The following is a 13,737-nucleotide window of genomic DNA, read 5'->3' on the forward strand; positions in this document are numbered from 1 at the left end:
CCAAACAGTGTCTGACCCTACTTATTTAACAACATCTCCCAGTTACAGTTGAACTATTCCTTAATTGTATAGCTGGGCTTTGCTGCTGACAGAGGCATACTGAAAACTATGGATTGCATAAAATCATTAATAGGAGGACTTATGTACACTAAGACAGGTAACAGACTCAAAAATCATCACGCAATTTTAGTTTTCAAGCACAAGTCAAAATGGGAGACAATAAAAATTATTTCTGCTTTGTTTCAAAACAGTGGCACTATGAAAAAGTTATGAATAAGAAATACTCTTACCATAAATGACATCTTGCCTTTTTATAACATCTTTCTTTTGTCTTTTTGCATAAGACTGTTCCACTGCAACACTCCAAGACTCTGCCTCAAACTCATGAGCATCTGTTTCTATTTCACTTCGAAGGGATACAGAATATGCATCTAGACCAAAAGCACATTCAATTTCAATTATCACTGTTTCCCACCATATCTCTCATTACTATCATTAATAGCAACAACAGTGAAAACATCTCAGTGCTGCTTTAAGACTGTGTAAGAAATTGCATTAAAAAATCCTGAAAAGCATAGAAATTCCATACCTTCCAGAAAAATGGAGTCTGCTGTTGAAGGTGCAAGCGAGACAACGTCATCCGAAGTCTGCTTAAATTTTATAAAGCCTGAATCCCCTTCATCCATGTCTCCTGAAATTAGTCTAAATGGTCAAAGAAATTAGACCAAGGGACCAAAACAGAACATTAACATTTTTTAAGTTGCTTGACAAAAAGAAAAAAAAAGAAACAACAAAAAACCCCAACAAAATCCAACTACTTTAACAAGCATCTTTCCTTTTTCACTTTTTTAATAGTGCAATTCACTTAAATATATAAAAGCTATCCTTGCACTCCAAGTTTGAACAGTCAAATCAATTTAGCAACTCCATCACTGAAATATTACAGTTTTAATTAGAGCAGCATGAGCAAGTATGCAACTTCTGGTATGACATTTTAAAAAGACATCGCCTGGTGACAAGCCACAGCCACAGAGTACAAAGGGCACTTTCACTGAGAAGGAAGCATAACTGTGGCACACAAAAAGTAAACAACTACTTCAAACAGCAGATAGCTTTAAATTTGTCTACTACTTTAATCAAGGTATCCTGCAATTTAAAACACTGCTGTCTCCTACACTAGTCAGAGCCAGCAGAACCTAGGATAACTGAACTAAGAAGAGATTACCAAATTTCAACAAGTCTAAAGACTATTAAATATACACATGAAAACCATAATCTAGACAGAGATGCTCCAATACTGCCCTATTTTATATATCTTTCATGACATAGTATAGAGGGACTAAAGAGAAGGTGATTTAAACAACAACAAAAAAGCTTACTGTTGAGGGAAATTAATTTCAGCATTAAAAGCTCAATAAATCTCTTTTGAGCTTGAAAACCAATGTGATTTCTTGGTTTAATTCTGTAGTTGTTTTTCTTTTCACATTGGAGGGGCGTGGGGGGGTGAGGGGTGGCAGCAGAAGCTAGTGAATTAGAAGAGAAGCAGTTTGTGCTTACCCAAATTTATTAACAGCTCCAGCAGTATTCAATGAAGACTGAGAATTTCCTCTTTGGGCGATAGTCATACCGAGATTCCGTGACAGTACTGGGGTGCCATCCGGTCCCAAGAGAAGACTTCGGGGCTGCTCCTTCAAAGAAGCGGCTAGAGAGGCAAAAATTGAATTGGTACTCAGAAAATGAGGCGTACACTGCAGATCGCCTGCTCTCAAACCTCTCTCTGAATGCGGACGGAGAACAGACAGGATCTTGGATGTCAAGAGCTCATTGTCCAAAAAAACATTCTCATTCCATTTTCTTGAAAAGGAACCACAAAAAGACAGCTCAGGATGAGCTGGAATTGTATTGCTTCTGCCGCTGCTTTTTGAATTTGTATTCCCCATGCTCACTACTGGCTGCCCTCAGACTTGGCACAGTAAAGTGGCCCCAGAGATGCACTGTTTTTATACTACCTGTGATCCTTCTAGAAATGTAAAGCTGCCACTTAACTTACTGTATTGGCTAAATCAGCAGGTCTGAAGTGCAGGAAATTGGTCCCTACTGTGCCCATTTAGTGTGGAAATTGCAAAGTATCTTCTCCTTTAGTAAAACACCAGAACCTACACACAATTATTCACACCCTACCGTATAAGGGCACAGAACATTTCATGGCAAACAAGAAAAATCTAAGATCACATAAAAACCACAAGTTCTTTGCAATGCTTATTGCTACACAGTGATTTATATCTGCATGCACACACACTGAACATAATAGATACCAGAGCTAAATTTAATTTTAATACTGCAGCTTTTAAATGCTCTTTAAATCTAGACAGACTGTGAACTGGAAAGATATTTAAAATTTTAATCACTATTACACAATACATGGAAGCCTGTAATAGACTTATAAAAAATGGATACAATTATTTAGCACTAATGTCTGCAATGAATGATAAGGAACAGGAGACAAAATACATTCTTTTAAAAAAAGGAACTTCAGGGAAGTCAAAGATGAAGAATCAGCCAGACAATCTTTAAAACTAATCACTGACAAGGTCTGCAGCTGCCCTTTTTTCAAAGTGCTTTTAAGGACATGGGAGTGGATGAAACCTCATGGATCCTTGGACCTAGGACCCTGCCACTGCAGGCAAGCTTTTTCTTACACCCAGACCGAACTCCTTTTCCAGCTCTGCATCTGGGAGGCTGCTCGAGGACCACACTGTTGTAGCAGTTCAAGAGGGTGTCCAGTTCCCAGCAAAGATTTATGCATCGCTAATTTACAACTTTGGTTGTAGAAACACTGGTATCTACCCATCCCCAAAAGTTCCCCTTTCTCAGTCTGCACTCCTCGGTGTACCTCTACTAACAATTATTCCTCCCTTCATTTCTGCCTTACTCAACAGAACACTGCTAAATCAAGGTATTCATGTTTCTTCTTAATGAAACAGGTTTTTCCACATTTCTTGGTATCCCATACTCTACATCTGCTTGTCTCTCATTTCATCTTCCTTGAAACAGTTGACTAGAACTGTACTAGGGCTGCCGGGGAGATTTCATCAATGACATTTAATAGAAATTATACCACCACATCTTTTCCTGATAAAAATACCTTTCCCCAAACCTGTTTGGGTTTGAAATCTCCTGACTACATACACAGTACATTCTCAGTTTACAACAACTGGGTAAACTGAGTCTTCTTCCGTCATCTCCAAGTGATGTGTTCAAGCCTATTGTCCTGAAAGAGAAGACTAATTAGATATTAGCAAGATTTGTAAAGGCGAATTTTCAAAGGCTTAATAATAAATGTCCTCCCATTTCCATTTGCAGAAGTATTGAAATCATCAGCCATCAAGTTCTTCTGTGCTCCACAAGCCAGGAACATAAAGTTCTGTTTCACAATACTAGGCCAAATCTAAAAATCTCCAGAGGAAAAACATGGGGAGAGGGCTGGAGGAGACACAAACACCACAGTTTCTACCTTTGTTAAAATGTATTTCTCTTACATTGATACAATACCTTCGGCTTTTTTTTGGCTGGGCACTGCAATCTGCAGTGTTATACTGTGGGTAAAGACAGATGGTGCCCATGCTATTAACTTCCACCTGCTTTTTGACTATGGAAAATAAGTACTGGCTGCCTAGCAGAGTCTGCACCACCAAAAAGCCATTTTCTGAGTTCAATTAGCACTGCCTGCACACTGCTGAGAGTCCGTATTGATCGCTGTAACCTATCACACCAGACCAGACTGTATACCACAGAGCTGTTTCAACGACAAGCCCTACAGCCAACTTTTCCTATTTTCATTACCCCTTATTGCTTCCTATTTTAGCCTCTGCACTTTCCTCTAAATGCACAAAACCATTCTCGGTAACACAAGCAGCCACTTATCTTCTTATAACAATTATTTCCTTCGCACTACCTCTTGGTAAGAATCGTTTCATAAAGAAGTACTCCTTCAATGAAGTCAAATGATGCCTAACAAAAACATACAAAACACACATAGTAATACACAGACATTCCTGTCAACTGTGTTTCTTACAGCCATCAAAGCAAGCAAACAGACCTGCTGCAAGGCAGAAAATAATTCTGCTCTGGTTACAGTCAATCACCTGAAAGCCAAGAAGCCTGTTCTGTTAATGCAGACCTTGTAACATCTACAAATTAAAATGCCATGTAAATTATACACCTGTGGCTGTGATGGTCTTTTCCAGTAGCAAAAAGCTATTTCAAAGCCTATGCTGTAATAGAGCTGTTCTTTTCTCCCGTGTTTTTTTTTTTTTCTTCCAGATCCGTCTTCCCACTTTGTTTCAACAAAGATTTATGTTCAGACCATTAGTGCTAGCTTGTCTTAGAGATTTCTAGCAACCACTAGCTGCAGGCAAGTTTTAAATAGACAATTATGAAAATCTGATGTAAAACAAAGTTCACAGTTCTAGTCTTTTCAGAGGCCAGAGAATAGACAATCAATGAAATCCTAGCTTATTGATCCCTTTTCACCATGATATTTTGAGGTTACACAGCAAGAAGGTATAAAGAAAAATAAAAAGATAAAAAGATAAAAACACACAGGAGATTGCTAGGAGCCTCTAAGCCATTCCCAAAAGAAAAAAAAATGAAACCATCTTATTAAAAGAGACCTTTTCTATACTTCAATAACACACTGTGTATAGCCTTTAAAACATATTAAAGAAAAAAACACAATCAAACAGATAAGCCTTGAGCACAGAAATCATTCTTTAGTACAAACCTGGGGAAATGTACTGGGGCGAACTTTGTGGTGATCCAGAAGGTCTGTGCTGCAAATCTTTCTGCTATAGGAAAAAATACAATATTCTTACACATACAGACCAAACTTTCAGTCCAAAATGAATCATATTTTCCCATCACATAACACTAGCTGTAAGTGAAGCTGTATACTGAAAATATAAAAGATTTGACATAGTAAGAGTTTTGATTTTTTCACATTCCAGAAGAATGACATATAGACATTAACACTCTGTATAAAAATCCCATTGAGTATAAATCAGACTGAAATAGAACCAAAAATTAAGTTACAGCTGAATTAAAGCTATGATAATAAATAATTTATTAAACGAAAGCAAACCCTTTGTGTAGACAGCCTTCACCTCCACTTTGTTGCAGTTTAGTTTACAGCAATACTAAGCTAACCAAGCCCGTTTCAACAAAAATTTACACTGCCTATTTAAAATTGCATCTTTGGTAATCTGTACAACTTTCTCATTATTACAACAATAGGATATTACAATTCATTGAGCTGGAATTTATCAAAGATGCAAAGAAATTAAACAATACAGGCTGCAACAAATGGCTTTTTTGGAGTCCTGCTTCACTCTGAGGATCTCATTTCTGACTTCGCTCCTTATAGTATTCTGTGCTACCGCTCCCTCTTTGCTCTCTTCAGGAGAGGTTTGTCAGGGCTGATTCAACTGTGAAAGTCTGGGAGACGGTAAGGAGTGGAAATGAAAGCATCAGAGCAAGTGAACGTTTCAGTTTAAATGGCAAACACACAATGCTCTGCAAAGTTTAAAAGTATATATCAAAAACCCCACAAGAACATTTCTGACCTCAAAAGAGTTACATTCTAAATCATCAGTGGCTGCAAGCACTCCCTCTAACCTCTAATTGTCCAGCTTTGAGCTGTTCTGCTCTCTCTTTTCCCCTTCAAAGCCCTCCCTAATCTGCTATCAGTCTCTGAAATCATCAACACTGCAGGTTAAAACAAACTAAAACTCCCTCAAGTATAATTAGTTATAAGGAGGAGGAAATTATTTTCAAGACCAATACCAAAATAAAGAAATGACACAGACAGCTATCTGAAACCAACTTGTGACCTTACATGCAATTGCAGGCACCATGATGACACAGATGAAAAATTAACAGCTTAGCAAGATACAAAGTTCATCACAGTTCAAAAATTTAATAACTTCTTCTTCTTCCTTGCTCAGCTTATAAATAATATGCAACTGTTATAACCAAATTCCCCTCCAGCTCTGCCACACTTCTATCAGCTTTAGGCACATCCTATTAAAACACAGTGGCATAAAATTCAGAGTTACCACATAATTCAATTATGTTCCCCAGAAAAGTGGTGGCTTTGAGCATTCTCATAAGGGTTTTTGTCAGAGTTCTGACAGACACAAGCAATGGTAAGTATTTTTCAGTACAGAGATAAAAAGTTTCACTTTATTTTCCCTACATACATTGTAATAAATTACTATAATAATAACTATTTGATGTCTTGAAGATGTAGGGCAAGATTCTGTACTGTTGTAAATTAAAACACTCACACTAAATTAGACTTACTATGTCAAGCACTGTTATTATAGAAGAAGAACAAATTTTAAATCCCACCTTGGGTCTGGTGTTGCTGCATTCAGCCAGTAAACTCTTGCAGTTCTTATGGACATTTACTGCACAGTCTGAAACACACACAAAGTCTTAAATTATTCTTGTCTAGGGAAAGAGAGTGATACATAAAAGTCTTCATTTTGGAGGAGATGCAGAGAAAGCTCAGGTGTTTCAGTGAGCATCCTTGTTGTGCATGTTCTGTTCTTGATTTTACACCAAATACTCAAGCTTTTTCAATAACATTCAGAATCACTGATAATGCAATTCACACATGCGAGCACAAAGAAACACTACGGAATGCACTAACAGTATTCTGCCTCATCCCCACTCAACTGGAGCACTGCTTTCCTCATATCTGCAAAGGTTGTTTCCACGTCTCACAATTCAAGATTGATATCATTCAAGAAGGCCAGTAATTTATTTGGCTATGTAGGAATAGCTGTCTTTCTGCATAGAGGATTAGTAGGAGCTGAAATAACTACAGTAAAGTTCAAAACACACCGCAGAATCATCAACTACCACCATCAGCATTTTCACAAAGGAGCTGTTTCCAGATAAAGGAACTAAAGCAGCCCTCTCTCACCCAAAAGGCATAACACCATTTATAGTGTAGTAAAATCCAATTTCTTTTTTTGTTTATAATAACTACTGCTTGAGAAAACAGGACGACAACTGGTAGTGTCAAATATTTTCTGCAGTCTTTCTGTCATTTACAAAATAAGCTCATTCATCAAAAGCAGAAGCAGGACACCAGCAACTCAGACAGTAAAGAAAACCAGGATTTGTGTCTTCCCATATATTTCAGGCACGACCTTAAAAGAAAATAGAATAAAACTGGGAGGATTAATACCGTAGTTGCTAGAGAAAGACCTGTTTATGTTTAAAGCACAGAGGAAAAACTATTTAGGGTCTCTTCATCCAAACAGAACTATCACCCGTGCCTGGCGCCAAGACTGGTGATGTGCTTCAGGGCTCCTGGCTAGCGTAGTGAAATGCTCACTTATAAGTGTTTTCCATAATTACAGTAAATCTGAGAACAGTAGCAAAATTCTTACTTGGCCTCAAACACAAATAAATTAATAAAGATATAAAAACAAGACTGAGAGAAAGACTGAGTGCACAAACCCAGAGATGCTTACATGTTATGCAACTTCCACAAGTGTGGGAAGAACAGAATACTGCACTTTGAGTGCCTGCCACAGAAAAAATTTCCACAAAAACAATCACCTCCCATAACTTCTCTCTTATTTGTGATGTTTCTACCAATACTGCACCCCATGCAACAAAATAAAAGGCACTATATCTAATTTCAAATGTACATGACTCTGCAAATGTATGATAAAAATGTATCAAAATTATTCGCTTGCTAAAACTATGTAGAGAATATCAAATATATTAATCATTTCAGCATTGGTAAGACTTTGTCTATCACCTTGTGGCATGTTAAAAGACATGCCACAACAACTAGTTGACAATGGAAACCCATTTCCTCTTGAGACAAAGGGTAAACTGTAGGACAAAAATCCCCACACAAAAGGAAACAGAAAAATGTCTGGGTTTCCTTCAGGCATAGGGATGGAGGGAAGTACTCATGCAGCCACTGACTCCCACACCCCCGCGACATTGCCTCTGGTCTTGAAATCCACTTCATTCATCTAAAATTGTGTAATACAGTCACCTATAAACATTTTGTTAAACTTTAACTAGACATTCATATTCCCTACATTTACGCATCTTCAGTGATTATGTTTGATAATTCTTTTCCTATTAATTATTAGTAGGACCAATTCTACTTCAAAAGCTTGAGTACCTTGTTAAGCTAACTGTAAAAGAGATATTAACTGAAAAATGTATTTCAGTTTTTAAATCATGCACTTGCTTGTTAAAGATAACAGCTTGTATCACTCTTAGTAAGTATTTTTCATTTAATCAGCTGACACAGCTAATAGTGCTGTGTATTAGTTTCCTATGCTGCTGAAAGGTTCTTTACACAACAGCAGAGAACATACTAGAAAACAGGAAAACGCTACAGAAAAGCCTAAGAAAACTGCAGTTATATCCAAGGACTTGATTCTCTAAAAGTCTATGTGAAATACAACTAACTTAGTGATTTCCAAGTAGCATTATTTTTGTCCACATAGGAGAATTTTGAAAACTGACAGAGGAATCAGAACGTTTTATAAGCATACTTAATTTTATAAAATAGGCTCCAGCTTTCCCTATTCAACACACTTCTGCAGACAGTGATGAACCAAGTACACTCCAATTAAGGACAAGAGCAAGGAATCAAATATTAGTAAATCTGATTTCCTTTTTCTGCAGGCAGGATCTCTTTGCATTCTCTATTTTTCTGCACAGCCTCTCGGAATAGGGTATTAGAGAACTGCAGGGGTCAAGAAAACAGCAAAGAGAAGAAAGAGGGTCAGAGGACAGTGCAAAAGTGACAGGAAAGTGCATACATTGAGACACATTTAAGAGCAGAGATACATATGAAGGGTTGTTATAGGTGTACGGAAATAACAGATATATAACCTTAGAAAATACAGATGGCCATCCAAAGAAGAAGAGCACTGGTAAACTCAAAATTGACAAAGAAAAATATTTTTGCATGCACCATCAGTAACTGATAGCATTTGGTCTTATTCAGATCAAGAATTTGGGAAGGTACAAAAATTAAATGGACAGTTATATCAGCAAGCTCTTCTCAAAGTGGAGAGGCATAGAAGGTATACTGAGAAAGACAGAGCTAGAAACTCAGAGGAATGCCACCCAGGCTCTTCCCTTCCTCTTCCCTATCTTCTCCTCCCTCAATCACTCACTGGAACTGCAAGAAGATTTGGCAGGGAAAAGCAGATCCTCCCAGGATTTCATTTTGACACTGACTATGCAGAAGGGCCGTAGTGCTGGCTGGTGCTGAAACACCAGTTCAACTGCCTACACACCTAGAAGGTCCAAGGAGCTGGGTTACCTCAACCGGACGGGTACAGGGCCACCACTACTAGAGGTAGAGGTGCAGCAGCAATTGACACCACACAGCAGGGAAACTCAGCAAACGGTTGTTTCCGGCTTAAATCAACGGTTTTGGAATTTAGACTGAGAATTTTGGGAGCATCACATTATTCCCCATCTGCTTACACAGGGACTGTCACCGCCTCTGAAGCATTCTGCATGGGCCAGTGCCAGTGGTGACCTACTGCTCATTAATAGACTAACTGAAACAGGGGCCAGATCCAGCAAAGAAATATTTAAGACCAAGAGGCTCATAAACATCATAAAAGATCCTGTTCACAATTAAGGGTAATGAAATCAATATCTGGTATAATAAAACCCCCTTTCCTTATTAATGAGATGCTTTCCCAAAGGCTCACAGAAACCAATTCACAACTTAAGAGCATTTTATTGGACAACATTACAATGCCCAAAAGCATAACACTGATTCACAGTATGCAAGAGGGCAATGAAGCTAGCTGAAAAAGGGCAGGCGAATACATTTTCTCCCCCAGCTGGAATACCTTCCAGTGGATCAGACACTGGCAATGTCCTATAAATGTCTTCCAGAATTGGATTCCAGGACAAACCTATGACTCACCAGATATTATGAGTATTATGACCCTGACCTTTGGTCTGGAACGGTACTGCCCAATAAAATAACTCTTAAAAGGCCATTTGCAAACAGCTACAACTAACAGACAGATCTGCTGTGATTAATCTAAAATTGAACTACTGAGTTTTTTCTTCCCCAAGCATATTTTTTTTGGTGTTTTTTAAATGACAAATTAAAAGAAAACCTATGAAACAACTAAGTTCAGGCAGGGACACCTTTTAACAGTGATTCTAATGATCAAGGAGTTCAAGTGCTATTTTAATGCTGGGGATATATTCACCACCTATTAAACCCAACCAGCAGAAGAGAGCCCTGGACAAAATAGTTTTCTTGTGAAATTAATAATTTTTCTGTTTTCAAATGTCTGATGCTCCAGGGATCAAAGAGAATCTCTTCCCCTTTATACCATACAAGGTACAATACAAAGGAAACGCTATACAAAGGAATAACTTGCCTATGAAAGATTAATACAGAATATAAAATCTTAATTTATACATAGAGATACACAACACAACAGCTGAGAAACATTCCAAACAACTATAGCATTCCAGAAAAGCAGAGTGACTTTGTGATAAATATCCTCAGGAAAGAGGAGGAGTTTCAGTGGAACATGAAGAAGTTTCTGTATTCGGTAAATCCAGGTCAGGTATCTTCAGGAACTCAGAGCAGATTTAACTTTGTCCTAGTGGCTTTGGTGACCGGTGTTTACTTGTTTTGCTAACTCGCCTAATTACGCAGAGGCAGAAACCAAAAACGTGATACTTCACATTCTGAAATAGAGACAGTCCACGTGAGAGAGTAACAACGCTAAATTATCAAGTTTCAGCTTCCCTGTCAAAGCATTCTTGTCTCTAAAAACAACCTATAATTACTTTCTCACTGCATCTGGTTTTATTATCAAAATATCGATAGACGGATGGGGGGGGGTGGGGCTGTGTCGTTCCCAACACTGCAATTTCTGATGGCCTCAGGGTTTTCTGTAAGCGCAGAAACCCAAACCGAACAACTGATGCTTCTGTTTTTTAAACAATGCAAAGTAAAATTAGCATATTATCCTAAAAGAAATATGAGTACCTTTTCAATTCTCTCACCCTGAACCCTTCCCCCATTCTACAGGAACCAAAGCAGCAACTATGACAATCATAAAAGGTATTTAAAATATTTCATAGGTAAACATTAGGTGGAACTACAACACACAGTGTCTGATGGCTCTTGCTTGAGAGCCATGTTTCATGGGTTTATTTTTTTTACCATACCAAAGAGAAACTATAACCCTAAATTTTAAAAAAAGTGCCAAATAAAAAAGCCACCTACAAAAAGCCCTTCTTAGAGTGAGAAGGAACTGAGAAGCAGCTATTTCTTCTCTTGGCTTTACACAGAAATACTACAGTAACAAAACCACAGCACAAAATCTTCAAACAGTATTTAGAAGGTTTGAATATTTAGTAGAGCAGCAAAGACAAATACAGTACCAGAAAATTTCAGAAAGCAATTTGTTTGAATCACTCCCTGTTTCCCTTCAGCTCCTCCAAAATCCATCACTGCTCCTAGCTGCTACCTGGGTTTCCTTTCCTGCACATACAAGCTAAGCCTACAATCTTGGTATTATCTCCCACTCCTCTCCCTAATATGCCAGGACAGTGGTATATTTAAAATGTGTCAGCCATCACAATTGTGGACAAGCAAAAGTTTTCATATTTCTTCTTTCCCCCTAACACATGTAAGTTCTTTTTAACTACATCCCAGACTTTTCTCACTGCTGCAGCACTAGTACTACCTGTGTAAGCAACCAAGATGAGGTGCAGGATTTCATTATCACAAGCATAAGGGATGCTCAGACTCAAGCTGTAGCACGAAGTGAACCAATTTCACATCAGGCTACATCAGTTTGCCTCCCTAACGCACACGTTAATATTTCAGCTCCTTCTTTAGCCCCTAAAAGATAAAAGACTGGATCTTCACAAGCTACGTCCTGTCCCCTAGATTAAGCCTTGAGCTGCTAACGTTGGGACGGCTATAAACCCTGCTGGGTTCGTCACGAAAAGGAAGATAAACCCGCTGCCCCGGCCAGACTCCGGGTCTCTCCGCGCTGCCGGAGGCCGGCTGTGTGGAACTACCCGCTGCGGGACGTTGCGAGGCGGCAGCGGCCGGCGGGCAGGCTCCCCCCGCTGAAACCCCCCTCAGCGCCGGCACTGCGGAGCCCCGGGGGCAGCGCTGCCCCGTCACAGGGACCGGGGCGGGGGGGGACGGCCGGTCCTCGGGCCGCGGCCTCCCATCGCCCTGGGGAGGGGGGCTGCCGGTGCCGGTCGGGCTCGCTAAGGCCGGGAGGGGATGGCGCGGCGGGGAGCCGAGGGCCGAGGCTCGGGGCGCCGGTGGGCGCTGACACCCCGGTCTCTTACCGGACTCCCCAGGGAGCCGCCGGTTGTACTCTCGGTCCCGGGAGCCGCCGCCACAGCAACAGGAAACGCCCCCGTGTCCCGGAAGCGTAAAGGGAGATGGAGGTGAGCGCCTGCGCGCCGCGGCCCGGCTGAGGGGAGGGTCCGTTTCCCCTCAGGGACGGCGCAGCCGCCCCCGGTCCCCGCTTTCCCCTCAGGGGCAGCACGGTGTCTCCCCAGCCCGCGTCCTCCCCTCAGGGACGGCACGGCCGCCCCCGGTTCTCGATTTCACCTCAGGGACGGCACGGCCGCCCCCCGGCCCATGTTCTCCCCTCAGGGGCGGCATGGTCCCCGCTTTCCCCTCAGCCCGCTCCCGGGACGGGGACGAGGGTCCCAGGCCGCCCGCCCCGAACTTGCGAACCGCTCCAGGCCTCTCCCCTGCCCCAGCAAACCCCCCGCAGCACCGGGGATCTCCAGGGGACCTGCCTTCCATCAGCGCCTGGCTGCGGTGGAAACAAAGACTAAACAGGCCCTTAACAGATGGGATGTAACATCCCGAGTGACAGCTTTAACATGATAGCTCATGTGTTTGTGTAGCGCCTGGGACTTGCTCTAAATACATTCGTTACTAAAAGCCTGGTGGGATTTGCCATTCAAAACGTGTTTACTGCCGCTCCTGCCAAGGCGAGGTTGGGGTGCTGGCTTCCTTATCTGCCCCATGACTGAGTGCCTGCCCACGCCTTCGCAAAGGAGCCCTGTGTGGAGAAACAGCGAAAGCAAAGGGGAATTATCTTCCCTATGGGCAGATTCATGCACTGACTGGAGTAACTAAATCACTTGCTGGAAGAAAAAAACCCTTTGCCCTGACACGGATAAGGCTTGAGCTAGTATGAGTACTGGGCTGCTGAAATACCCTGAGCAGGGAGGAAAATTGAGGAGAGCTCGTGACCTAACCTTCCCTCCTGATCTGTGATTCACTCTAAGGATTTACAGTAGTGATCTCTGTCACAAGTTTGTCATATTTTAAATCATGCACATCCAAGCTGCCTGTTGAGCTTGAAAATGCAACATACGCGATTATAAAACAAACTTCCCTCTCAAAATCCACCCTGCAGCTTTCCCACGCTGCTTTGAAAGAACCTGCCACCATTTAGGCTGGGAATGTGCTGAAATCCTAGACTATCACAGGACCAACATTGTTTCTGGTTTCCACACTGCGACCTGTTTAATGATTTTATTTTTCTCTTCATCTTATAGTTGTAAGCTTTTCAGAAATGTTCCCTTTTGTACTGCTTCTGTACAGGACTAAGATTGTAAGGATAAGGTCTCAGTTGTTTATTGGGGCCTCTCAGC

The 13,737-nt window shown here is 40.9% G+C and overlaps 1 protein-coding gene across 1 annotated transcript in view; it reads right to left on the reverse strand.

Annotated features, from left to right (window-relative positions):
* LOC122153646 (rho guanine nucleotide exchange factor 18-like) overlaps window positions 1-12,476 on the reverse strand; it is a 30,663-nt gene extending 18,187 nt beyond the window's left edge. Inside the window, 6 exon segments of the mRNA XM_042794519.1 lie at window positions 291-431; window positions 590-702; window positions 1,558-1,702; window positions 4,784-4,847; window positions 6,409-6,476; window positions 12,409-12,476. Of these exon segments, the coding sequence (XP_042650453.1) occupies window positions 291-431; window positions 590-702; window positions 1,558-1,625 (322 nt within the window). The 5' untranslated portion in view covers window positions 1,626-1,702; window positions 4,784-4,847; window positions 6,409-6,476; window positions 12,409-12,476.
* Window positions 12,477-13,737: the final 1,261 nt, after the last annotated feature.

The sequence above is a fragment of the Tyto alba genome, unplaced genomic scaffold (genome assembly GCF_018691265.1).
Source record: "Tyto alba isolate M040663 unplaced genomic scaffold, T.alba_DEE_v4.0 Super-Scaffold_20000042, whole genome shotgun sequence".
Classification (NCBI taxonomy): domain Eukaryota; kingdom Metazoa; phylum Chordata; class Aves; order Strigiformes; family Tytonidae; genus Tyto; species Tyto alba.